The 26,084-nt window shown below is 42.6% G+C and overlaps 1 protein-coding gene and 1 long non-coding RNA gene across 2 annotated transcripts; both read left to right on the forward strand.

Moving 5' to 3' along the window:
* Positions 1-503: 503 nt before the first annotated feature.
* Positions 504-19,525, forward strand: LOC115131768 (dnaJ homolog subfamily C member 8-like). The gene is made up of 9 exons (XM_029663740.2): positions 504-611; positions 1,564-1,665; positions 2,599-2,655; positions 13,191-13,257; positions 13,352-13,446; positions 13,722-13,793; positions 13,899-13,990; positions 17,649-17,724; positions 18,004-19,525. Exons 1-9 carry the CDS (start codon positions 519-521, stop codon positions 18,127-18,129), a joined length of 780 nt encoding a protein of 259 aa, XP_029519600.1. The 5' UTR covers positions 504-518; the 3' UTR covers positions 18,130-19,525.
* A 3,532-nt stretch (positions 19,526-23,057) lies between these two features.
* LOC135572500 (uncharacterized) lies at positions 23,058-25,243 on the forward strand. Its single transcript, XR_010464347.1, has 2 exons — positions 23,058-23,585; positions 24,117-25,243. It is a non-coding gene; the product is annotated as an uncharacterized LOC135572500 (long non-coding RNA).
* The last annotated feature ends 841 nt before the right edge of the window (positions 25,244-26,084 follow it).

The following is a 26,084-nucleotide window of genomic DNA, read 5'->3' on the forward strand; positions in this document are numbered from 1 at the left end:
GATTCAGGCTACAGGAGGTAATCGAGCAGAAGTTGACAGCTCTGGACACACGCCTTACCACCCTAGAAGATTTTCTCTATGGACTCGGAATCTGATGAGAGCTCCCTTCCCAGGAACACGCACACATACTCTGAATTGTCCGACTGAAAACTGCTTTTTCTGTTCATCGGCCGTGAAGGATCATTGGTGGAATTGTTGTGGTATATTTTTGAACACCCGAATAATTTTTTGAGCAAAATAATAAATATTTTAACCTGTTTTAAAGTTTTTTATCAACATTTTATTAAACGTTTTATAGTGTAAGCTTTTGCATCAGCTAGCTATGTTGAACGCAATTTATTGAATTGTTTGGAAAATGTTTCAAAGGACAATCTGAAACAATACATCTTTGCAATATGTTTTCTATCTTTCATTGACATTTATTGAAGGTCCCTGTTTTTTTATTTGTATAAATGTATTTGAGCGCAAAAACTCAAACTGCATTGACAGTCACGTGATAGTGGATATTATGACGTCAGATGAATGAAGTCTTAGCCAAGATGGCGGCTGCTGGAGGAGAGCCCTCTACCCAGAGTGGTCCGGATGATTTGTTCAATCATTTCTACACAGAGGTAAGATACATTTAGGAAATACATCTTCCTCAGTGTGTTGATATGTAACCTAACATTATGAATTTGACAAATACCGATAATTCGTCCCCTGGACCTGCATTTATGAGGCCTACAAACATCTGCTAGCTAAAAAGCTAGAGGGGCTAAAGTTAGCTAACGTTAACTGGGCTAGCTAGCTCGCATAACACGGTGTGTGTACGTGCTAGCTAGCTAAGCTAAGCTACCAAGTGCTAACGCTAACCGAGTAGTGTTGTTGATTCGCCAGTACACTTCTCTGTGATCATGACACGCATATAGTTTGTTACGCGGCTATTCTATCAGTGTAGAGGAATTTTGTTTCCCATTTAAACGGTGGTGAAATGGTTGAGTATTTGATCTGTTTTGTGCTCTTGCTAGCCAGCACAGCAGATTTGACCCTCTTTACAGCTAGCTGCACTAGGTTGGACAGGCTTCCTGTGTAGATTAAGATATATGACTACGAAAATATACCCCAATCCAGGGATGAGAAATACGTTATATAGTACTCCGAATTGTCCCATTATGCCAACTGTTACACCAAGAAGATTGAATGATTTCTAAAAACGAGTAGTCTTTCAATCTTCACGGTGTAACGGACAATTTTAGGAGTAAAACTCATTTCTCATCCCTGGATGGAGTTTCATTTTCTGAGCCATATCTCGCACCAGCTCTGGGGTGTTTTAATCTAGACAGGAAGCCTGTCTGACCCTAGTGCAGCTGTAAGCAAGTGGGTTGGATCTCTGGCATGAATGTAAACATGCTCAGTTCCATCTATCCAACCCTCCCCAAGTGGACTCATGAGTCATGACAGATAATGCTATGCCAGCTGGCCAGTGAAAGGGATCAAGATGATGTAAATATCCATTTGCTTGCTAATATGACCATGACTGAACTTCTGTGACCCTAACTAATATGGCATGTCTCTGTTCAACAGGTTAAGCAGATAGAGAAAAGAGACTCTGTGCTAACCTCGAAGCAGCAAATAGACAGGCTGCTCAGACCTGGGTCATCCTACTTCAATTTAAACCCTTTTGAGGTAAGTGGCTAGTTCCTGTCACATGCAGCTGTAGTTGATCTATTATTATTGTGAACAGTTGTTGTGTATAACTGCATTGAAGTGTCCTTAGTACAACATCAGCAACCTCATTAAGAGGTTCAAGCCTCTTGCCATAATGGCTTAGGTGTTGTGCTGATAGGTGCATCGTAGCAGGTTTCAACCCATTTGAGATACTTGTTGAAGGTGCTGCATTAGTGTCAGAAGTTAAATGGTAACTTTGTGTGACTGTTGTATTTGGGCGAGATGGTAAACTGCAAGAGTGTGTTTCTCAAAGGAAAAGGGGTAGTGTACCATTTTTATTTAACTAGGCAAGTCTGTTAAAAACAACTTATTTACAATGATGGCCTACCAAAAGGCCTCCTGTGGGGACAGGAGCTGGGATTTTATATATATATATGAGACTAAAGGCACATCATGACAATGGAGACCTAAAACAACAACAGAGCATGGCAGCAACACATGACAACACAGCATAGTAGCAACACCACACCTTATTTATAAAACAATTGCCTAACACTTATTTTTCTTAACTGCGTTGTTGGTTAAGGGCTTGTAAGTAAACATTTCACTGTAAGGTCTACACCTGTTGTATTCGGCGCATGTGACAAATAAAATTTGATTTGATGTGTGTGCTTTGGGGACCTTTTAACAGAATGTGACTGGCAGAATGGGTGTTAAATGTGGAGGATGAGGGCTGCGGTAGGTATCACAGATAGGGGGGAGTGAGGCCTAGGGGAGTTTTTTAAATTTATTTTTATTTAAGGATCAACCAGTGGGTCTTGCAACATCCTTTGTACAACACTGGCAACTTTGTCTAGCTGTTTGAATCACTTGAGGTAAATACAGATCTGTGTTGCTTAAGCTATGCAGTGTAAACTTTGCTTCCAGTGAAATGCCTCATTTGAATTTCAGGTGTTACAAATTGATCCCGAGGCAACAGATGAGGAGTTGAAGAAGAGGTTCAGAGCGGTAGGTATACTACATATCTGACAGTAGGTACCGGAGGGTCCGGTCTTAGACCTACCGGTTCCAACACAGCTTCCAGGTCATAACACAGTTGAACATCTAACCCCAGCTTTCCACCTGCTCATACTGTACCTGCTAGTCACCCACACCCTATTAAAATACTATTTGCACTGACTCTTGACACATCCATTCACACTTTCATACATACACACTTTCACTCACTACCATCATTGCTGTTATTTAATTGTACTGCTCACTTTATCTACAGTAAATAACTGTCACATTGAAAGTACATTCCATAGTAAATACTGTACATTCTATAGTTTTATATTTCCCACCATATCTTTATAGCTGATATTCTTAATAGTGAAACGGCCACACCCATTTGCAATATTACAACAACAAAGAAGTTACTGCAAACAACGAACACTGTTTTTTTTACCCTCTGACATCATTGCATGCATGAAGAAAGTAGAGCCCGACTGATATAGGTTTTAGGGAGGCAAAGGTCACCGATTATTTATATGTACAGTTGAAGTCGTACGTTTACATACACTTAGGTTGGAGTCATTCAAACTCGTTTTTCAAAAACTCCACACATTTCTTGTTAACAAAAACTAGTCATTTTTTAATCAATTGTTTACAGGCAGATTATTTCACTTATAATTCACTGTATCACAATTCCAGTGGGTCATAAGTTTACCTACACTAAGTTGACTGTGCCTTTAAACAGCTTGGAAAATTCCAGAAAATTATGGCATGGCTTTAGAAGCTTCTGATAGGCTAATTGACATCATTTGAGTCAATTGGAGGTGTACCTGTGGATGTATTTCAAGGCCTACCTTCAAACTCAGCGCCTCTTTGCTTGACATCATGGGAAAATCAAAAGAAATCAGCCAAGACCACAAGTCTGGTTAATCCTTGGGAGCAATTTCCAAATGCCTGAAGGTACCATGTTCATCTGTACAAACAATAGTATGCAAGTATAAACACCACGCAGCCGTCATACCGCTCAGGAAGGAGATGTGTTCTGTCTCCAAGAGATGAACGTACTGTGGTGCGAACAGTGCAAATCAATCCCAGAACAACAGCAAAGGACCTTGTGAAGATGCTGGAGGAAATGGGTACAAAAGTATCTATATCCACAGTAAAATTAGTCCTATATCGACATAACCTGAATGGCTACTCAGCAAGGAAGAAGCCACTGCTTCAAAACCGCCATAAAAAAAGCCAGTCTACGGTTTGCAACTGCACATGGGGGAAAAGATCGTACGTTTTGGAGAAATGTCCTCTGGTCTGATGAAACAAAAATAGAACTGTTTGGCCACAATGACCATTGTTTGGAGGAAAAGGGGGATGCTTGCAAGGCGAAGAACACCATCCCAACCGTGAAGCACGGGGGTGGCAGCATCATGTTGTGGGGGAGCTTTACGTCAGGAGGGACTGGTGCACTTCACGAAATAGATGGCACCATGAGGATCAAAAATGAACATCTCAAGACATCATTCAGGAAGTTAAAGCTTGGTCGCAAATGGGTCTTCCAAATGGACAATGACCCCAAGCAAAGTTGTGGCAAAATGGCTTAAGGACAACAAAGTTAAGGTATTGGAGTGGCCATCACAAAGCCCTGATTTCAAACCTTTAGAAAATCTGTGGACAGAACTGAAAATGCGTGTGCGAGCAAGGAGGCCTTTACAACCCTGACTCAGTTACACCAGCTCTGTCTGGAGGAATGGGCCAAAATTCACCCAACTTATTGTGGAAGGCTACCTGAAACTTTGACCCAAGTTAAACAATTTCAAGGCAATGCTACCAAATACTAATTGAGTGTATGTAAACTTCTGACCCACTGGGAATGTGGTAAAAGCTGAAATAAATCATTCTCCCTACTATTATTCTGACATTTCACATTCTTAAAATAAAGTGGTGACCCTAACTGACCTAAAACAGGACATTTTTTACTTGGATTAAATGTCAGGAATTGTGAGTAGCTGAGTAAGTGTATTTGGCTACAGTGTGTGTATTTGGCTAAGGTGTATGTAAACTTGAAAAACATACCTTTTTATAACACAATTGACGCTCCAAAAGATTAACAGATACTCTAAATGTTGATTTCTTAACTAAGTATTTAAATTAACATTATTTAAGAACATTCTATTTGTGGTTTACATGATAACCATCAAAAAGCAACTATCTTCTATAAGTATGAAAGTAAATACAAAAGTTGTTCAGTTTCCCTTCTTAGACAAATCTTTAAGTTGTACCTATCTACTGCAGTGGGTAAGAATCCATAAGTGTTTGTGCTGAAGCACCACAAGCACATGAATAAACAATAAGGGCTGAATGAATCTGAAACTGCACTGTTCATAACCTATACAGAAACTTGCAGTTTGTAATGTCACCACTAGATTTAATTTGTATTGAGTAGATTCACTACAGTGCTCTACAAAGGTCATGTAAAGAAACACTTTTTTAAAATATTTGTTTTATTTAACTAGGTAATCAGTTAAGAACAAATTCATATTTACACTGACGGCCAAACCCTAACCCGGACGACGCTGGGCTAATTGTGCACCACCCTATGTTACTCCCAATCATGGCCGGTTGTGATACAGCCTGGAATCGAACCAGGGTCTGTAGTGACACCTCTAGCACTGAGATGAATGCCTTTATGGCAACCTTGCAATGAGAGGGTTGTCACTAGCAACAAAGTCATAACCCCTGCCTATTTCTACAATTTCTCTTAACCTCACTGCTAACCCTAACCTTAAATTAAGACCAAAAAGCAACATTTTGTTTTCCAAAAAAAAAAGTGACATTGTGGCAGTGGAAACCCAATGAGAGCTTGTTATAAAGAGCTAGCGTGTGCTTTTCATTAGGACAATGTTTTCTTACTGAAACCATAATGTAAATTACTGTTATTCAATACAAAATTCATTGGCTGTATATTTCAACTGCAAATGGCATCCACTGATGACTGAACATTCATGCAGTAAAAGAGTTACTGCATTGGTTTTAGTAACACGTTCTAATTTAGCTAGCTAACTAACAACCATCTTATCTCATCATGAATGCAAGCACATCGCCTGAATGATTGATCTGCGCCAATTGTCTTGCTTTTTGCAGAAAACTAACTAAATAAGCCCACTGACATAATAGAGCCCAGACAGTAATGTATCAAGGAGGAGTGTCTGTACAGATTGCTAGCTAGCTAAGCTAACTACCTTCCTGCAGGGCTGCCAACATTTGAAGAAAGCTTGGAGTGATATTTGCTATGTGAATTTCATTGCGCCCTGGCACAACCCCTAGATGGAAAATTGTACTGTTTTAAATGCAATTCTATGTATTTTGACATGGCTTAGGCGTATGACCATGGTGGAAAATGTAAAAAAAAAAAAGGTGTATTCAGGATGCTTTGAACGTTAACACTCATCATTCGCTGAGTTTGTTACTTAGACATTTTTGGGGGATTAAATTTAAAGTGCATTTAATATATATATATATATATATATATATATATTAATTGGCAGTGGGTAACCAAATCATAGATTGCAGTCTCCTTGTCTATAGACTGCTTTCAAGGTAAGGACACAAAGATTTTGTGATTTGGGTGAACTCTCTCTTTAAAATAGGGCTGGAAGAAATTCCTGCTTGCTGGGTTGGCTTCCCCTGAAGTGCTGGGTGTTTGAGAAATGAATTGTTATAACAAGAACATTTTCAATCACCCAACCTTCAAGTGAATATCAATATTCAGGTGGTTTATTCCAGCGAGTTGAAGCTCCTTGACATCATCTTGCTCTACATGGACAACATAGGATCGGTAGTGAGTCCCCATACCATCTCTGCCTAGCATATGCACAATACTAAAGTGTCCAATTGTATTAGATACCTGGAGCATTTAATATCTAATGTCTATTTATATGACTTATTTGAAACTGTCCACAAAGTACTGCAAAAATACATAGCCTGATATAATTAATTTTCAAAGACACAATCAGGCATATGTGATTGCACTGGCAAAATTGTGAAGAAGAGGAATAATACAATAGGTGTGGGGAATAACAGTACTGTTCTTACTGACAAGCACAGTAATTACCCTATATTTTAGCCTATTGTTAAGAATAAGAATTGTTCCACTGATCAGACTAAAAGTAAATCAATAATAAGATATCCTGAAGACAAGATGGCATCAATCTTGCTCTACACCCTAACCCAATTATTTTTCTATTTATTGACGCCCCTCTAGAATAAGACGTACACTTTTTGGTTCACGATCTGTTTGACAAAATTATTTTCATAGTTACAAATCAGGTCACCCTACCAAACTTCCCTGCTAAAACCTACCGTAGGTCTGCCTGCTGGCTTTCCGTTGTCACGGCCCGAAAACGCCAATCACCGAACGAGGGGACTAGTGTGAATTTTTAAATCTACTTTAGTACAGTGGGGCAAAAAAGTATTTAGTCAGCCACCAATTGTGCAAGTTCTCCCACTTCAAAAGATGAGGCCCGTAATTTTCATCATACACTTCAACTATGACAGACAAAATGAGGGGAAAAAATCCAGAAAATCACATTGTAGGATTTTTAATGAATCTATTTGCAAATTATGGTGGGAAATAAACTTTTGTTATTGACCAAGTACTTATTTTCCACTATAATTTGCAAATAAATTAAATAAAAATCCTACGATGTGATTTTCTGGATTTTTTTTTTTCAAATTTTGTCTTTCATAGTTGAAGTGTACCTATGATGAAAATTACAGGCCTCTCTCATCTTTTGAAGTGGGAGAACTTGCACAATTGGTGGCTGACTAAATACTTTTTTGCCTCACCGTATATGCTGTCAAAAAGGCTGAATTCTGCAATAGACTGGAGTAACAGCAACCTAATTTGGTTGACAATGAACAGCGCCACCGTGCTACTCTTTTTTAAATTTATTTTTTTATAAGCAGATAACTTTCTCAGGAGGGATTTTGTCCCACTCCTCTGCAGATCATCTCCAAGTCATTAAGGTTTCGAGGCTGACGTTTGGCAACTCGAACCTTCAGCTCCCTCCACAGATGTTCTATGGGATTAAGGTCTGGAGACTGGCTAGGCCTCACATCTCCCTCCTGAGATGTGTGCAAACCTTGTGGCCAACTACAAGAAACGTCTGACCTCTGTGATTTCCAACAAGGGTTTTGCCACCAAGTACTAAGTCAGGTTTTGCAGAGGGGTCAAATACTTATTTCCCTTATTAAAATGCAAATAAATTTATAACATTTCTGACATGTGTTTTTCTGGATTTTTGTTGTTGTTATTCTGTCTCTCTCACTGTTCAAATAAACCTACCATTAAAATTCTAGACTGATCATTTCTTTGTCAGTGGGCAAACGTACCAAATCAGCAGGGGATCAAATACTTTTTTCCTTTATTGGAAGTGATGAGGATAGGGCTGCTTGCTTGGTATAGAGCACTTTTGATTCACTTATTCAAAAAAGGCTAATAAACCACTGTTTCTAGGCCGTCACTGTAAATAATAATTTGTTCTTAACTGCCCAGTTAAATAAAAATCAATAAGGCCTACTCTTCTCACCTTGTGTTTTAGGGCAGAATTATGTTCAACGAGCAATACACAGAGCACCCCCTAGGGAAAAAAACGACTGCAAATTAGCAGACGTATTTGTTATTTCAATGTATATAATATCGCCGCCTTATCTGTGGAATAAAGACCGATGCAACTTTTTGTGAAGGGCTATCGGCCAATAAAATTGATTTATTGGTCAACTGATTTATCGGTCAGACTCTACATAGAAGAGCACTACGTATTGCAATTTTCTTTACTATTCTGCTCGCACGCCTCAGCTCTGCAACAATAACAAAGGTGGTGGGGCGGCAGTGGCGCTGTTTCCGCACACTGCAGATTCCATCTTTAATGTTCTACTGCCTTATTTGTATTGCACCACTTATTGCCTTATGTTGTTATTTTGAGTTCATGTTTCACTGCACTGTTGAGAGAGAGCTCGCAACTAAAGCATTTCATTGCACCGTTTACCAGTAGTGTAAAGTCCTTTAGTTAAAATACTTTAAAGTACTACTTCTCTAGTTTTTTGGGGGTACCTGTACTTTGCTATTTATATTTTTGACAACTTTTACTTGGGGCGAGCATTGGGCCAGTAACCGAAAGGTTGCTGGATCGAATCCACGAGTTGACAATGTACAAATCTGTCCTTCTGCCCCTGAACAAGGTAGTTAACCCACTGTTCCCTGGTAGGCCGTCATTGTAAATAAGAATTTGTTCTTAACTGACTTGGTTAGTTAAATAAAGGTTCAATTAGCTAGCCAGCTATTTTGTCATCCTTAACGTAGGAGACACTCCTAGCTAGCCAACAGCCAGCCAACGTCTACTGAATAGAACTTTTGCATTCCGGTCGCATTCCGCTTCGCTCCACAGGTAGTATCACATTTTCATTTCATTACAGTCCCAACGGTGTGATTTGTTTGATCGTAGCTAGCTACATAGCTAGCTACATAGCCGTCTTTGTTTCAAAGATAATTGTGTAGTCTAGAGCGATTTTCTAGGTTAGCTAGCCAGCTATTGTCGTTCTCCTAACGCAACGTAACGTAAGCAACACTGCCAGCTAGCCCCCGAATAGCAGCATTGTAGAAACTTCACACTCAACGGAACGACTTGATTAGGGTAGTGTCAACAACGCAGCTAGCCTACCTCAGCAGTACTGTATCATTTTAATCATTTTAGTCAATTAGATTCTTGCTACGTAAGCTTAACTTTCTGAACATTCGAGACGTGTAGTCCACTTGTCATTCCAATCTCCTCTGCATTAGCGTAGCCTCTTCTCTAGCCTGTCAACTATGTGTCTGTCTATCCCTGTTCTCTCCTCTCTGCACAGACCATACAAACGCTCCACACCGCATGGCCGCGGCCACCCTAATCTGGTGGTCCCAGCGCGCACGACCCACGTGGAGTTCCAGGTCTCCGGTAGCCTCTGGAACTGCCGATCTGCGGCCAACGAGGGAGAGTTCATCTCAGCCTATGCCTCCCTCCAGTCCCTCGACTTCTTGGCACTGACGGAAACATGGATCACCACAGACAACACCGCTACTCCTACTGCTCTCTCTTCGTCCGCCCACGTGCTCTCGCACACCCCGAGAGCTTCTGGTCAGCGGGGTGGTGGCACCGGGATCCTCATCTCTCCCAAGTGGTCATTCTCTCTTTCTCCCCTTACCCATCTGTCTATCGCCTCCTTTGAATTCCATGCTGTCACAGTTACCAGCCCTTTCAAGCTTAACATCCTTATCATTTATCGCCCTCCAGGTTCCCTCGGAGAGTTCATCAATGAGCTTGATGCCTTGATAAGCTCCTTTCCTGAGGACGGCTCACCTCTCACAGTTCTGGGCGACTTTAACCTCACCACGTCTACCTTTGACTCATTCCTCTCTGCCTCCTTCTTTCCACTCCTCTCCTCTTTTGACCTCACCCTCTCACCTTCCCCCTACTCACAAGGCAGGCAATACGCTCGACCTCATCTTTACTAGATGCTGTTCTTCCACTAACCTCATTGCAACTCCCCTCCAAGTCTCCGACCACTACCTTGTATCCTTTTCCCTCTCGCTCTCATCCAACACTTCCCACACTGCCCCTACTCGGATGGTATCGCGCCGTCCCAACCTTCGCTCTCTCTCCCCCGCTACTCTCTCCTCTTCCATCCTATCATCTCTTCCCTCTGCTCAAACCTTCTCCAATCTATCTCCTGATTCTACCTCCTCAACCCTCCTCTCCTCCCTTTCTGCATCCTTTGACTCTCTATGTCCCCTATCCTCCAGGCCGGCTCGGTCCTCCCCTCCCGCTCCGTGGCTCGACGACTCATTGCGAGCTCACAGAACAGGTCTCCGGGCAGCCGAGCGGAAATGGAGGAAAACTCGCCTCCCTGCGGACCTGGAATCCTTTCACTCCCTCCTCTCTACATTTTCCTCCTCTGTCTCTGCTGCTAAAGCCACTTTCTACCACTCTAAATTCCAAGCATCTGCCTCTAACCCTAGGAAGCTCTTTGCCACCTTCTCCTCCCTCTTGAATCCTCCTCCCCCTCCCCCTCCTCCTCTCTGCAGATGACTTCGTCAACCATTTTGAAAAGAAGGTCGACGACATCCGATCCTCGTTTGCTAAGTCAAACGACACCGCTGGTTCTGCTCACACTGCCCTACCCTGTGCTCTGACCTCTTTCTCCCCTCTCTCTCCAGATGACATCTTGCGTCTTGTGACGGCCGGCCGCCCAACAACCTGCCCGCTTGACCCTATCCCCTCCTCTCTTCTCCAGACCATCTCCGGTGACCTTCTCCCTTACCTCACCTCGCTCATCAACTCATCCCTGACCGCTGGCTACGTCCCTCCCGTCTTGAAGAGAGCGAGAGTTGCACCCCTTCTGAAAAAACCTACACTCGATCCCTCCGATGTCAACAACTACAGACCAGTATCCCTTCTTTCTTTTCTCTCCAAAACTCTTGAACGTGCCGTCCTTGGCCAGCTCTCCCGCTATCTCTCTCAGAATGACCTTCTTGATCCAAATCAGTCAGGTTTCAAGACTAGTCATTCAACTGAGACTGCTCTTCTCTGTATCACGGAGGCACTCCGCACTGCTAAAGCTAACTCTCTCTCCTCTGCTCTCATCCTTCTAGACCTATCGGCTGCCTTCGATACTGTGAACCATCAGATCCTCCTCTCCACCCTCTCCGAGTTGGGCATCTCCGGCGCGGCCCATGCTTGGATTGCGTCCTACCTGACAGGTCGCTCCTACCAGGTGGCGTGGCGAGAATCTGTCTCCTCACCACGCGCTCTCACCACTGGTGTCCCCCAGGGCTCTGTTCTAGGCCCTCTCCTATTCTCGCTATACACCAAGTCACTTGGCTCTGTCATAACCTCACATGGTCTCTCCTATCATTGCTATGCAGACGACGACACAATTAATCTTCTCCTTTCCCCCCTCTGATGACCAGGTGGCGAATCGCATCTCTGCATGTCTGGCAGACATATCAGTGTGGATGACGGATCACCACCTCAAGCTGAACCTCGGCAAGACGGAGCTGCTCTTCCTCCCGGGGAAGGACTGCCCGTTCCATGATCTCGCCATCACGGTTGACAACTCCATCGTGTCCTCCTCCCAGAGCGCTAAGAACCTTGGCGTGATCCTGGACAACACCCTGTCGTTCTCAACTAACATCAAGGCGGTGGCCCGTTCCTGTAGGTTCATGCTCTACAACATCCGCAGAGTACGACCCTGCCTCACACAGGAAGCGGCGCAGGTCCTAATCCAGGCACTTGTCATCTCCCGTCTGGATTACTGCAACTCGCTGTTGGCTGGGCTCCCTGCCTGTGCCATTAAACCCCTACAACTCATCCAGAACGCCGCAGCCCGTCTGGTGTTCAACCTTCCCAAGTTCTCTCACGTCACCCCGCTCCTCCGCTCTCTCCACTGGCTTCCAGTTGAAGCTCGCATCCGCTACAAGACCATGGTGCTTGCCTACGGAGCTGTGAGGGGAACGGCACCTCAGTACCTCCAGGCTCTGATCAGGCCCTACACCCAAACAAGGGCACTGCGTTCATCCACCTCTGGCCTGCTCGCCTCCCTACCACTGAGGAAGTACAGTTCCCGCTCAGCCCAGTCAAAACTGTTCGCTGCTCTGGCCCCCCAATGGTGGAACAAACTCCCTCACGACGCCAGGACAGCGGAGTCAATCACCACCTTCCGGAGACACCTGAAACCCCACCTCTTTAAGGAATACCTAGGATAGGATAAAGTAATCCTTCTCACCCCCCCCCCCTCCCCCCTGCACTATTGTAAAGTGGCTGTTCCACTGGATGTCATAAGGTGAAAGCACCAATTTGTAAGTCGCTCTGGATAAGAGCGTCTGCTAAATGACTTAAATGTAAATGTAATTAAATGCATTTTAAAAATATATATAATTTTACTTCACTACATTCCTAAAGAAAATATTGTGCTTTTTACTCCATACATTTTCCCTGTCACCAAAAAGTACTCGTTACATTTTGAATGCATAGCAGATCAGGAAAATTGTGAAATTCACTCGCGTATCAAGAGAACACCTGGTCATCCCTACTGCCTATGTTCTGGCGGACTCACTAAACACAAGTGCATCTTTTGTAACTAATGTCTGAGTGTTGGAATGTGACCCTGGCTATACATACATTTTAAAAACAAGAAAATTCTGCTTTCTGGTTTGCATAATATAAGAATTTGAAATGATTTATACTTAGTATATTTGATCAAATAAATGTACTTTTGGTATCTTAAGTATATTTAAAATCCAAAACTTTTAGACTTTTACTCAAGTAGTATTTTACTGGGTGACTTTTACTTGAGTAACTTTCTATCTATACTTTTACTCAAGTATGACAATTGGGTACTTTTACCACCACTGCCATTTACACCCCAATGTGTCCTGTGTATTGAACAAATACACTTTGATTTGATATTGTTGATTCTCACACTTAATGAATACCAACTAATTTCTCCTCCCATTTCAGTTGTCCATCTTGGTCCATCCAGACAAGAACCAGGATGATCCAGACAGAGCACAACTAGCCTTTGAAGGTAGAAATATAATTGCCGTCAACAGTATGTCTACATCAGTTAGACGAATACATTCAAAGATATCTTAACAACCCCAATCCCACTGTATTTCTAGCTGTGGACAAGGCATACAAAAACCTGCTGGACCCAGAACAGAAGAAGAGGGCAGTTGATGTGATCCAAGCAGGAAGGGAATATGTTGAGCATAATGTGAGTAACTAACCACCTGTCCCTCTGTTCACACGTCTCATAGGTACACTAGCTTCCCAAATGGAACCCTATTCCCTATATTGTCCACTACTTTTGACCATGACCTATAGGGTTCTGGTCAAAAGTAATGCACTATAAAGTGAATAGGGTGCCATTTGGGACATAGATTCACTGTACAATTGTATTAATACTAGTGATGCCACGATTACAGTTGAGTTCATGTATTGCCACAGCATATGACACTTCAACTGCATCTTTTTTTTAAATTGCAACAGATGAAAGAGAAGAAGAAACAGCTGAAGAAGGATGGGAAGCCTCAATTCTTGGAGGAGGATGACCCAGAAATGGTATTGACAAGTGGTTAAATATAACTTGTAAGAGATGTAAGGCTGTTTTTGAGACTGGGCTTATTGTTATTTTACTAAGGAAACCACTCTTTTCTTGATCGTCAGTTCAGACAGGCGGTGTACAAGCAGACTATGAAGCTGTTTGCAGAGCTTGAAATCAAGAGGAAGGAGCGGGAAGCCAAGGACATGCATGAAAGGTAATAGTGCCATTTCAGTCAACTTGCTATAGATTTTCAAGCCGGTTTTAAATCCAAACTTTAGCTAGGCCACTTGGTAACATTCCTCGTCGTCTTGGTAAGCGGCTCCAGTGTATATCTGGCCTTGTGTTTTATGTTATTGTCCTGCTGAAAGGTGAATTTGTTTCCTAGTGTCTGTTGGAAAGCAGACTGAACCAGATTTTCCTCTAGGATTTTGCCTGTGCTTTTGTCTATTCTGGTTATTTTTATCCCAAAAAAACCTCCCTAGTCATTGCCGATGACAAGCATTACATGCAGCCGCCACCATGCTTCAAAATGTGAAGTGGTACTCAGTGGTTTTGGATTTGCCCCAAACATAACACTTTGTATTCAGAACGTAAAGTAATTATTTTTGCAGTTTTACTTTAGTGCCTTGTTGCAAACGGGATGCTTCCTTCTTTTCACTTAGAATTGTGGAGTAACTGTTGTTGATCCATCCACAATTGTTGACCTATCACAGCCATTAAACTCTAACGGTTTTAAAGTCACCGTTGGCCTCATGGTAAATCCCTGAGCAGTTTTCTTCCTCTACGGCAACTGAGTTAGGAAGGACGCCTGTATCTTTGTAGTGACTGGGTGTATTGACACACCACCCAAAGTGTAATAACTTCACCAGGCTCAAAGGGATATTCAATGTCTACTTTTATTTTACCCGTCTACAAATAGGTGCCCTTTGCAAGGCATTGGAAAACATTCCTGGTCTTTGTGGTTGAATCTGTGTTTGAAATTCGCTGCTCGACCGAGGGACCATACAATTATCTGTATGTGTGTTGTAGTCATTTACATTTTATGTTAAACACTTATTGCACACAGCGAGTCCATGCAATTTATGTGACTTGTTAAGCACATGTTCACTCCTGAACTTATTTAGGCTTCACCATAACAAAGGGGTTGAATACTTATTGACTCAACACATTTCAGCTTTACCATTTTTTTATTAATTAAAAAATCGATAAACATAATTCCACTCACATTATGGGGTATTGTGTGTAGGCCAGTGACACAAAAATTCATTTTAAATTCAAGTTGTATAACAACAAAATGTGGAGAAATTCAAGGAGTGTGAATACTTTCTGAAGGCTGTATATTGTCCATGAAATACAGAACAGCACAGAAGACTCACAGCGTGTGCAGTTACATGCACACAATAATGGGATTGTTGTAGATAGTCAGATTTAATATAATAGCTCATTAAAAAATGTTTACATGCTTTACAAGAAGAACGATTTCCTTTATCCTATTTACGTGGACCCATCTGAAACCAGGCTACCTGGTGGCACTCTAACTGCAGAAAATCGTTGGTGAAAATAAACAATCTACCGCAGTGAACACTTTTTTGGGACGCATATTTGATTCTGAGTTTGGACATGCTGTATAAAGTTTATGTGAACGACTTCTAAGACACATCCATTGTTCCGAACACACTTCACTGGCACTGAAGAGGGAGGCTCGCTCGGCTGGCACTAGCACATGCGCAGATCAAGTACACCGCTGGAAGACCGTTTGAAGGTGTTTAAATGTCCTAATAATTTGAAAGATTGATCAGAAAACCAGGTGTTTTATCGGTGTGTGCTTTAAACTTATGCAGAGTAAGGTGTTTTCATGACTATTGCATAATCTGCCCAATGCCATAATCAATTCAATATTGAATTATTAGTGTTGCATGTAAACCTATTCAATGTTGGGCCTCCCGAGTGGCGCAGCGATCTAAGGCATCACTACGGATCCGGGTTCGATCCCGAGTGGGGCAGTGGTTTAAGGCGTCACTATAGACCTAGGTTCGATCCCAGGTTCTATCACAACCGGCCGTGCGTCGTCCAGGTTAAGGGAGGGTTTTGGCCGGGGGGGCGGGGCTTTTCTTGGCTCATCGTGCTCTAGCGACTCCTTGTGACGGGCCGGGCTTCTGCAGGCTGACCACGGTCGTCAGTTGAACAATGTTTCCTCCAACACATTGGTGTGGCTGGATTCTGGGTTAAGCAGCCGGGTGTTTAAGTGTGGTTTGGCAGGTCATGTTTAGGAGGCTTGACCTTCGCCTCCCGATCCCATTGGGGAGTTGCAGCGATGACATGATTTAAATTGGGGAGGAAAACAATAATGCATAATGACAAAGATATATATATATATATATTTTTTTTTATGTTTGCAAATGTATTTAAAAAAAATAAACAAATGCCTTATTTACATTAGTATTCAGACCCTTTGCTATGAGACATGAAATTGAGCTCAGGTGCATCCTGATTCCTTGATGTTTCTACAACTTGATTTGGAGTCCACCTGTGGTAAGTTCAATTGATTGAACATGATTTGGAAAGGCACACACCTGTCTATATAAGGTCCCACAGTTGACATTGATAGCAAAAACCAAGCCATGAGGTCAAAGGAATTGTCCGTAGAGCTCCGAGACAGGATTGTGTCGAGGCACAGATCTGGGGGGGAAAAACTTTCTGCAGCATTGAAGGTCCCCAAGAAAACAGGCCTCCATCATTCTTAAATGGAATAATTTTGGAACCACCAAGACTCTTCCTGAAGCTGGCCACTGGCCAAACTGAGCAATTGGGGGGAGAAAGGCCTTGGTCAGGGAGGTCCACCAGGAGCCCAATGGTCACTCTGACAGCACTCCAGAGTTCCTCTGTAGAGATGGGAGACCCTTCCAGAAGGACAACCATCTCTGCAGCACTCCACCAATCAGGCCTTTATGGTAGAGTGGCCAGACGGAAGCCACTCCTCAATAAAAGGCACAACCCGCTTGGAGTTTGCCAAAAGGCACCTAAAGGACTCTCGGACCAGGAGAAACAGGACTCTCTGGTCTGATGAAACCAAGATTGAACTCTGGCCTGAGTGGCAAGCGTCACATCTGAAGGAAACCTGGTACCATCCCTACGGTGAAGCGTGGTGGTGGCAGCATCATGCTGTGGGGATGTTTTTCAGCAGCAGGGACTGGGAGACTAGTCAAGATTGAGGGAAAGATGAACAGAGCAAAGTAAAGAGATCCTTGATGAAAACCTGCTCCAGAGCTCTTAGGAATCGACTGGGACGAAGGTTCACCAACAGGACAATGACCCTAAGCACACAGCCAAGACAACACAGGAGTGGCTTTGGGACAAGTCTCTGAAAGTTCATCCTTGAGTTGGCCGGCCAGAGCCCAGACTTCAACCTGATCGAACATCTCTGGAGAGACCTGAAAATAGCTGTGCAGCGACGCTCCCCATCCAACCTGACAGAGCTTGAGAGGATATGCAGAGAAAAATGTGAGGAACTCTCCAAATACAGGTGTGCCCAGCTTGTAGCGCCATACCCAAGAAGACTCCAGGCTGTATTCGCTGCCAAAGGTGCTTCAACAAAGTACTGAGTAAAGGGTCTGAATACTTATGTAAATGTAATATTTCTGTTTATGTTAAATATATTTGCAAACATTTCTAAAAACCTGTTTTTGCTTTGTTATGGGGTATTGTGTGTACATTTTTGAATAAGGCTGTAACGTAACAAAGTGGAAAAAGTCAAGGGGTCTGAATACTTTCCGAATGCACTGTACATGGCCCTTAATGTCTTTGTGCTTGTCTTTTTGTGTCCTTAAGGAGGGAATTTAATGGAATTCAATGTTTCATGTTTTCCTTTTCAGGAAAAGGGCAAGAGAGGAAGAGATTGAGACGGCAGAGAAAGCTAAGCGAGAGAGGGAATGGCAGAAAAACTTTGAGGTATGTTGAAAAAAGGTTATAAATACATTTCAGTCATTTTTTTGTGGGTGGTAATGTTTTGAGCAGAACTTTGATCATCACCCAAAATAACCCGGGATGAGGAGAGACCGAGTACCTACTGTTGAATAACTAGCTCTTCAGTTGTTTTAACTGATTCAGGGGTATGGCGTTGCCACGAGCAGCAGGATGAACTGCAGATAGTTGTAGTTGTTTCAGAAGTCGTCCCCGATATTGCTGTTTACTTAGTGCATCGCTGACTCTACCTTATATTTTCACAAGGAAACAAGGGATGGGCGAGTGGACAGTTGGAGGAGTTTCCAGGCAGGCAAGAGCAAGGCTAAAAAAGAGAAGAAACCCCGGTCCTTCCTGAAGCCTCCTAAAGTCAAGATGGAGCAGAGAGAGTGACGTCTGTTGAGAAGTGAGGGTTAAGGATACTACCCAAAGGCTACATCCCGATTCTTCACCCTTTTCTAGAAGTGTATACTGGCACACTCCACGTGATGTTTTAAAAGCATATGAGTGGTGTGTAAGCGTTGGCTGGAGGGAGTTTCCACCATTGTAAAAATTCCACCATAGCAAGCGTACACTTCGGGAGAAGGTTGGTGAAATCGAGACTCAGCCCAACATTCTTACTTACACTTGACAGTGCATCCAGCCTCCTGAGAAATGTAGTTTTGTGCTCGTTTATTTTTTATGTACATAATTGTGATCTGCAACCTCCATGGGACCATCACACTTACTGGCCTCAAAGTAGACAAGATGACAGGAAATCTTCCATTTCTGTATCCACCTTAGTTTGACTGGACTTTTTGTGCTGTGTTTACTTTCTTTTTTTTCTTTTTTTTACCTTTAAATAAAAGCTTGTTTGTAACAAGCCAATTTTGTGGTCTACCAAGTATTGACTCTGAAACGAGGCAATCTAGTTGAGGGTAGAATAATGAAATCCTTAGCTAGCGACTGCCTTGTATTTGTGTTCGTCAATAGGTACAAGATGCTATAACATGTTATTAAGGAATTTTCCCCTTACTGTGAAACACAAGGAGAATATCCAGCCACTCTTGGAGGACAATGGGAGTAGTTTACTCCTCTATTCAGGCGCAGTGGTTGTAAAGTGAGGAAGAGTATCCCCATATCTCGAAGTATCCTGCCATCCAGATTATTTTTTTCCTTTATTTAACTAGGCAAGTCAGTTTATGAACAAATTCTTATTTTTATTGACGGCTTAGGAACAGTGGGTTAACTGCCTTGTTCAGGGGCAGAACAACAGATTTTTACCTTGTCAGCTCCGGGATTCGATCTTGCAACCTTTCGGTTACTAGTCCAACACTCTAACCACTGGGCTACCTGCTGCCCCGATGATTTGCTCATCACAATTTCAAACCCACAGTGATCACTACACAGGAGCGTCCCAATTGGCACCCAATCCATATATAATGCACTACTTTTGACCAGAGCCAAAATAAGTGCACTAAATAGCAAATGGGGTGTCATTTGGGACAGAGACAAAAATATCCACTCCTATTCCCATGATGATACCCCCTCTGACTTTGTTTTCTCCAATACATTAAAATGTTACCCCAATTGAGCATTGGTCGTGATAATATACCTATCATCTAACCACTAGTAGTGTTCTTTAATTAGCAGTAGCATTGTGCATCCATATCAAATGTTTAATTGCAGCAGTGTTTCACTCAATCTACAGTACCATGGAAATTCGAAGCCTAGTCTGTGAGAGCTGTTTTTCTGTCCGTTGAACTGTAATCGTTATACTACAACAATAAAAATGTCCAAGATATTCTTAGGAGATAGTCAGGTCGTCTGTGAGTGTGATCAAAGCAAAGGCATTTGTCAGTTTGTTCTTGCCTGTAAGTGAAGCATGATGAGCCCACGTTTTAATCTTGTTCAACATTTTGTCTTTTAATAATCATTCATTGAAAATACATTCGATTACTCATTTGTCAAAGACAACTAGACTAAATTGTGACAGAGCAAACAATTATACAAATGTATATTTACTAAAAGTGCGTAAGTTGTAAATCAATTCAATGACAACTATCAAGTGTGCACATATAGGATACAACATGAGGATATTAAACTCATGGCAATACATATAGAAATGACTACCAAAGTGTTCTCTTCGGCTACAGAGGCATAAAGATAAAGCATTGAAATGCATCTTCACATTCCAGATTCTCTGGACACCCGCAATGTCGGAGTCCCCACACCCCTAAAATATGTCTACTGTGTTAGCCAGCCAGCCAGCCACTCACAAAGTATAGACTACCGGTTGTTGTCCGTGGTGCTTAAATTGCGACATGTCTATGCTTCTGCATGTCTATCGAGTCGATGTTAGGCTTTCTGTGGTCTAGAAGGAAAAAGAAACGCACACCGATTAAGTCGAGGTGCTGGGTGCCAGGGTATGTATATAGCTTTGCTTTAGCTTATGGATAAATGTTTAATGGTAGGCCTATTTGGTCATAATGTTCTCATTTTAAATATTTCTCAATCTATAGCTTGGTAGCAAAGCTGCTGGCTGGTTGTTCATTAATTGAACGTTGGAAATTCAAACATTGGCAGATTGTAAAACAAATGTTCGATGCAACAGCATACTAGTCAGCTACCAATAATGTTTTAGAATTTACAACTTTCCTGTATAGGCTAGGTGAACCTGCATCACGAGCCGTCCTTGAACTGTAGTGCTGAGCGATTAACCAAAATTCCAGTTATTTTTGTTTTTTAAACAACTAATTGACCAATGTCGGTTAAATAATTTGAATTCCATTTCGTTCAGGTTTTTTCTGTGAGCTCAATGCGCACATAACTCAGTTACTCTACAGACAAATCAGATCCAGCCTGAACTGTGTGATGTCACAACAGGCCAATATTCTACATAGTTAGGGCTTAAAAACGTAGTAATTAACCACAATGATCATAATTCATTGCGCATCTACTTGTCCGATCTTTTTCTTTTACGCCTGCTACTGAAGAGAGAATGCCGATGGTGAGATCATATAGAGAGCAGCTGTTGCTTCACAAGGTATCTCTACCTGAAAATACATGATCTAAGTGGTTAATAGTTGGTATATTCAGCAGTCATAAAAGTATGCCTTATGTATTTGAAGAACTACAAAATTGTGATTTTGTCAGACAGCATAGGCAGCAGCTCTTTAGCGATGAGATGACTTGGAAGGAAATGAAGTCATCAAATGTAATCTACATAGTTGAAATATTGTTAATAAATTATTGTTATGTGATAAGCAGTAATGGGCACTATCATCATTGGACGTTTGATCATTGTTTTAATCTGTGTTGTTACAGAATTCAACCCACATAATACATGGTGCATTTGTTTTTAAACAATTATCGAAAATGAAATTGAAAACCATGATTTAAAAAATAATCAAACAGACTTCAAAAGCACTAATCACTCAGCACTATTGCGCTCTCTCCTAGCTTGGATAGAAAGCTGAGTGTCCATCCTCAAGACATTAGTTTACCAGTAGGAACGAAATCTCGAACCCTTTTTTTGTTCAAACCCTCAAGAAATGTTGTCCGTTAAAGATGATTGAATCGGCCAGAATCCAGACGACGTGCTCTATCCATTGTTCTATCTGTGGTAGTATTAGTGCCCCAGCTGCTGTTGGTGGCTCATCATCACCAGTAGCCTACAACTGGCGAGCACTAGCAGCAGCACAGCTGGATTCAGAGTCTGATTCATCCCAGCCCTTGCTCTCCCAGAGTCACAAAGATATCAGCATGTGGACCTGCTGCGTGAGTGTGTAAGTGATGATGCTGCATTGTGGCATGAAGGGCTGTCTAACTGAGGTGTGATCTTGTCAAAAAGGGCCCAAAACAGATCAGAGATATTGTATTCCCTCAAAGTGGGGACACAGTCCCTCAAATTTAGTAGCGACAACTACGAAAAATGACACGGACAATACTTGTGTATTCAAGTAGAGCTGATGATGCTTTTTGTTTTTGTTGTTGCGATTGTGTAGATTTTTTTGTTGAGTAATTTGAGCAGTGAGGGTTTTCGTTACTGGAATAAAAAAAAAATCGGCACCAATTAAAAAACCACATGAGCGTTGTAGGGCCAACTGAGCATTTGCAAAATATGGAGAGTTGGCGCCACCTTGCGGAAAGATTCAAAACAGGCACAACCATTGACGTAAATCAATCACACTGGTGGCGAGGTGGATCGCATTCTGACAAAGCCCCTGCAAAGAAGTTCTGGCCTGGTTCAAAGGCATTTGGGCTGGGGTTCAAGGCCTCATTTCATCTCCTGAAGTTGTTTTTAAGCTTCATCTATTGGCTCTTACACGTACGTACTTCACCACGCGCTCTCACCACTGGCGTCCCCCAGGGCTCTGTTCTAGGCCCTCTCCTATTCTCGCTATACACCAAGTCACTTGGCTCTGTCATAACCTCACATGGTCTCTCCTATCATTGCTATGCAGACGACACACAATTAATCTTCTCCTTTCCCCCTTCTGATGACCAGGTGGCGAATCGCATCTCTGCATGTCTGGCAGACATATCAGTGTGGATGACGGATCACCACCTCAAGCTGAACCTCGGCAAGACGGAGCTGCTCTTCCTCCCGGGGAAGGACTGCCCGTTCCATGATCTCGCCATCACGGTTGACAACTCCATTGTGTCCTCCTCCCAGAGCGCTAAGAACCTTGGCGTGATCCTGGACAACACCCTGTCGTTCTCAACTAACATCAAGGCGGTGGCCCGTTCTTGTAGGTTCATGCTCTACAACATCCGCAGAGTACGACCCTGCCTCACACAGGAAGCAGCGCAGGTCCTAATCCAGGCACTTGTCATCTCCCGTCTGGATTACTGCAACTCGCTGTTGGCTGGGCTCCCTGCCTGTGCCATTAAACCCCTACAACTCATCCAGAACGCCGCAGCCCGTCTGGTGTTCAACCTTCCCAAGTTCTCTCACGTCACCCCGCTCCTCCGCTCTCTCCACTGGCTTCCAGTTGAAGCTCGCATCCGCTACAAGACCATGGTGCTTGCCTACGGAGCTGTGAGGGGAACGGCACCTCAGTACCTCCAGGCTCTGATCAGGCCCTACACCCAAACAAGGGCACTGCGTTCATCCACCTCTGGCCTGCTCGCCTCCCTACCACTGAGGAAGTACAGTTCCCGCGCAGCCCAGTCAAAACTGTTCGCTGCTCTGGCCCCCCAATGGTGGAACAAACTCCCTCACGACGCCAGGACAGCGGAGTCAATCACCACCTTCCGGAGACACCTGAAACCCCACCTCTTTCAGGAATACCTAGGATAGGATAAAGTAATCCTTCTCACCCCCCTTAAAAGATTTAGATGCACTATTGTAAAGTGGCTGTTCCACTGGATGTCTTAAGGTGAACGCACCAATTTGTAAGTCGCTCTGGATAAGAGCGTCTGCTAAATGACTTAAATGTAAATGTGTATATATAGATCAATAACTCAGTCAAAGTGGATGGATGGGGGACTTCCAGCTAGATGGGGAGGCACTCACTAGCCTTTCCATGATGATCCAGAACCATTAGCCAGTGAAATTGGGACTCAACTCAGACCTGGGCCGCACAGTTCATTTGCTCTCACAACCTGGTATAAAAAGTTGAAAATACTTCTTACTGTTCATAAAAATATATATTTTTTTATCTGATCTCTCCCCTTCTCCCTGCAAGATGATGTCAAGATGTTTGTGGTCCTCCCTGATGAGGTCACTGCCAACATGACCCTGGTGGATGAGAGCCTGATGGCCGAGTTTGTCCAGGACCGTTCAGTTTCTGCATGTGGCCGACACACTGCCTTCCAAGAGTTCAGCTACTCCACTGACCTGCTGCCTCCGCTTAGTGACAAGGGTGAGTACTCATTCATCCTACCTCATCCCCGTCTTTGAATTGTCTCCCTCCTTTCTTCTCAACCCTTAGGACCAACAAAACTCAAAACTTTAGGAGTAAAGTAAAATAACTATTCATTTGTTTTAAATGTGTAAGGATGTGTACATTCTTGTGGACTATGTTGGGTCTTCTACAGTCTTTGATGGCAGGAGTGCACCTATCTCTGTATTTTACATTTGAGTCATTTAACAGACCCTCTTATCCAGAGCCACTAACAGGAGCAATTAGGGTTAAGTGCCTTACTCAAGGGCAAAACCTTTTTCTTTCAACATGTCGCCTAGTCAGTTCAGGGATTCAAACCAGCAACCTTTTGGTTACTGGCCCAACACTCTTAACTGCTAGGCTACTTCCCACCCTCTCTCTGTATCTCTCTCCCTCTGTCTATTAATCTAATAAATCCTTGTCTTCCATGTGGTGATGCAAATAGCTTTACTAGTGAAGGGAATTTCAAATCTTTTCAGTCTGCGTTTTCAATATCCTTCTCTGGTTCAGACTGGTCTCTGCATGGGGCCTCCAAATCACGAAGTCCGCACCGGATGAGAGGCTCATCAACTAAAGATGTTGCAGAACGGCTGTATTTGAAGCACTTCTGCCCAGTTTCCCTGATGTTGTACCGGCAATCAAGCTGTTTGTTTTTTTACCATCCATGTAACTGTTGCCTCTGCGGTAAGATCGTTTTTATAAACTAAAACTCATAAAGAACTACGTGAAAAGCGTTAGGCTCTCGGTCTGATATGCGCTTCTTCAGTAAGCTCCACTAATTGCACTGGTGCCGTCGTAGCATTGGGTGTGTCGTAGTGTAACAGTTGTTAAAGTACTATGTGCATTTCACCAGGTTCCTGTATTCATATGTCGTGTTGATTTGTTATTATGCATGCCTGCATCCTGGGAGAAGGGGAGTGTGTACTTACGTTTTGCCCTGCGTGCTCGTGCTCAAATCATTTTGATCCACTGAGAGAGGTAGGCAAGCTTTTTCTGTCTTCAGGAAAGTTGGATTATTTTAAGTACAAAGTCACACACAGTGTTTTGTTCATGAATAATGATGTATATTTAGAGGTTACTCATAAGTGGATGGTATTGTTAAGATGCACTTGTCATTGTACTTTTTAGGATGATATCAACATTCTGAATTCAACATGTGGTTAATAGCTAGCTCGTATGTGTGAACGATGGCTAGCTCCTCGAATGATCCCAGTCCCTCCTATTGTGCATCTGTTGTAGAAAGAGGCGACGATTCTCAGAACATATGTGCTCTACAAATGTTTTATTTCCTTTTGGATACAGATGCAGGATGCAGAGAGTGAGTTCTGCTTGATTAAAACTACCTGATATCCAAAGTCCACGTTTTATAGTCTCAATCAACCACACACAACGCAGAGTTACAGCGGTGCAGTATAGCACCGGTTACAGTAGCATTGACCACGGCATTTGTTCACGATATCCCCATGTACTTTCAGTCAGTTGAATTTGTAGAAGCTGATCATGTAATAGCTGCTCATAATGTAATAACTTTTGCATTTGATCATGTAATAACTGCCAATAATGTAATAACGTTGGCATTCATAATGTAATAACTTGCCAATCATGTAATAAATATGCTGAACGCATAACATAACGTTTTTGCACATGAAGTTGAACTATATAATTATTACATTATGCATCGACTTTTACATTTTATACCATGGCATTGTTGAGTACTGACTGGCTTTAAGGGCGTTCAAGAGCGTGCACTACTTAAGCGATCATGCCTGAGAAGCCCGTGTTTGGAGGATATAGTGGCATGGGTGTTGTTTGAGACGAAGTCACTTTTTTACAGTGGGTTACCAACGTTCAAATAATGACTGATGAATGTATTCATACTTCCACGAGATTTTGTCCCGACACAAATCTAAGGTTGCTTGCTACCCAAACATTCGTTCTATCGGTTCGGTTGCCAGAGACGCGACCCACTCGTTAAGTCTTTTTGTTCTGCATCTATGGACGCGATCGCTCCAGTCATTCGTTCTAAAATGTTCCATTGCGATACTGGCTGGCAACGTTCCTAATCACTTTCTTACTAGCTAGCCAACCACAGCTAATTTACAGTCATGTCAAACAGTCCCGACAGAATAAAAGCAAAGTATCTGCATTTGCGTTTGTTTGATCAGTTTTCCAGTGACATTTATATGGATAGATCCATAACAATGAGTTAATGATGCGCAATTTTTTCTGGCATAGAACATGTGCTCTCTCGTCAGGACACTTGTTCAGAGGAGCTAGCCAACAACACAGCCAACACAATCACTCCAAACGGAAGCTGGAAAGACTGCAAACTAGCTGCATTTAGATTAGTTTGACCTGTTTTCTATTGACATTTCTTTGTATATATATCCATAAAAATGATGCCAGCTGATTCATGATTTCGACTGGCTGAGAAAAGCTGTCTGTCTCATCCTGACATGTTCATTGCTATGGGACAGC

This window comes from Oncorhynchus nerka, linkage group LG7 (genome assembly GCF_034236695.1).
Source record: "Oncorhynchus nerka isolate Pitt River linkage group LG7, Oner_Uvic_2.0, whole genome shotgun sequence".
Taxonomy (NCBI): domain Eukaryota; kingdom Metazoa; phylum Chordata; class Actinopteri; order Salmoniformes; family Salmonidae; genus Oncorhynchus; species Oncorhynchus nerka.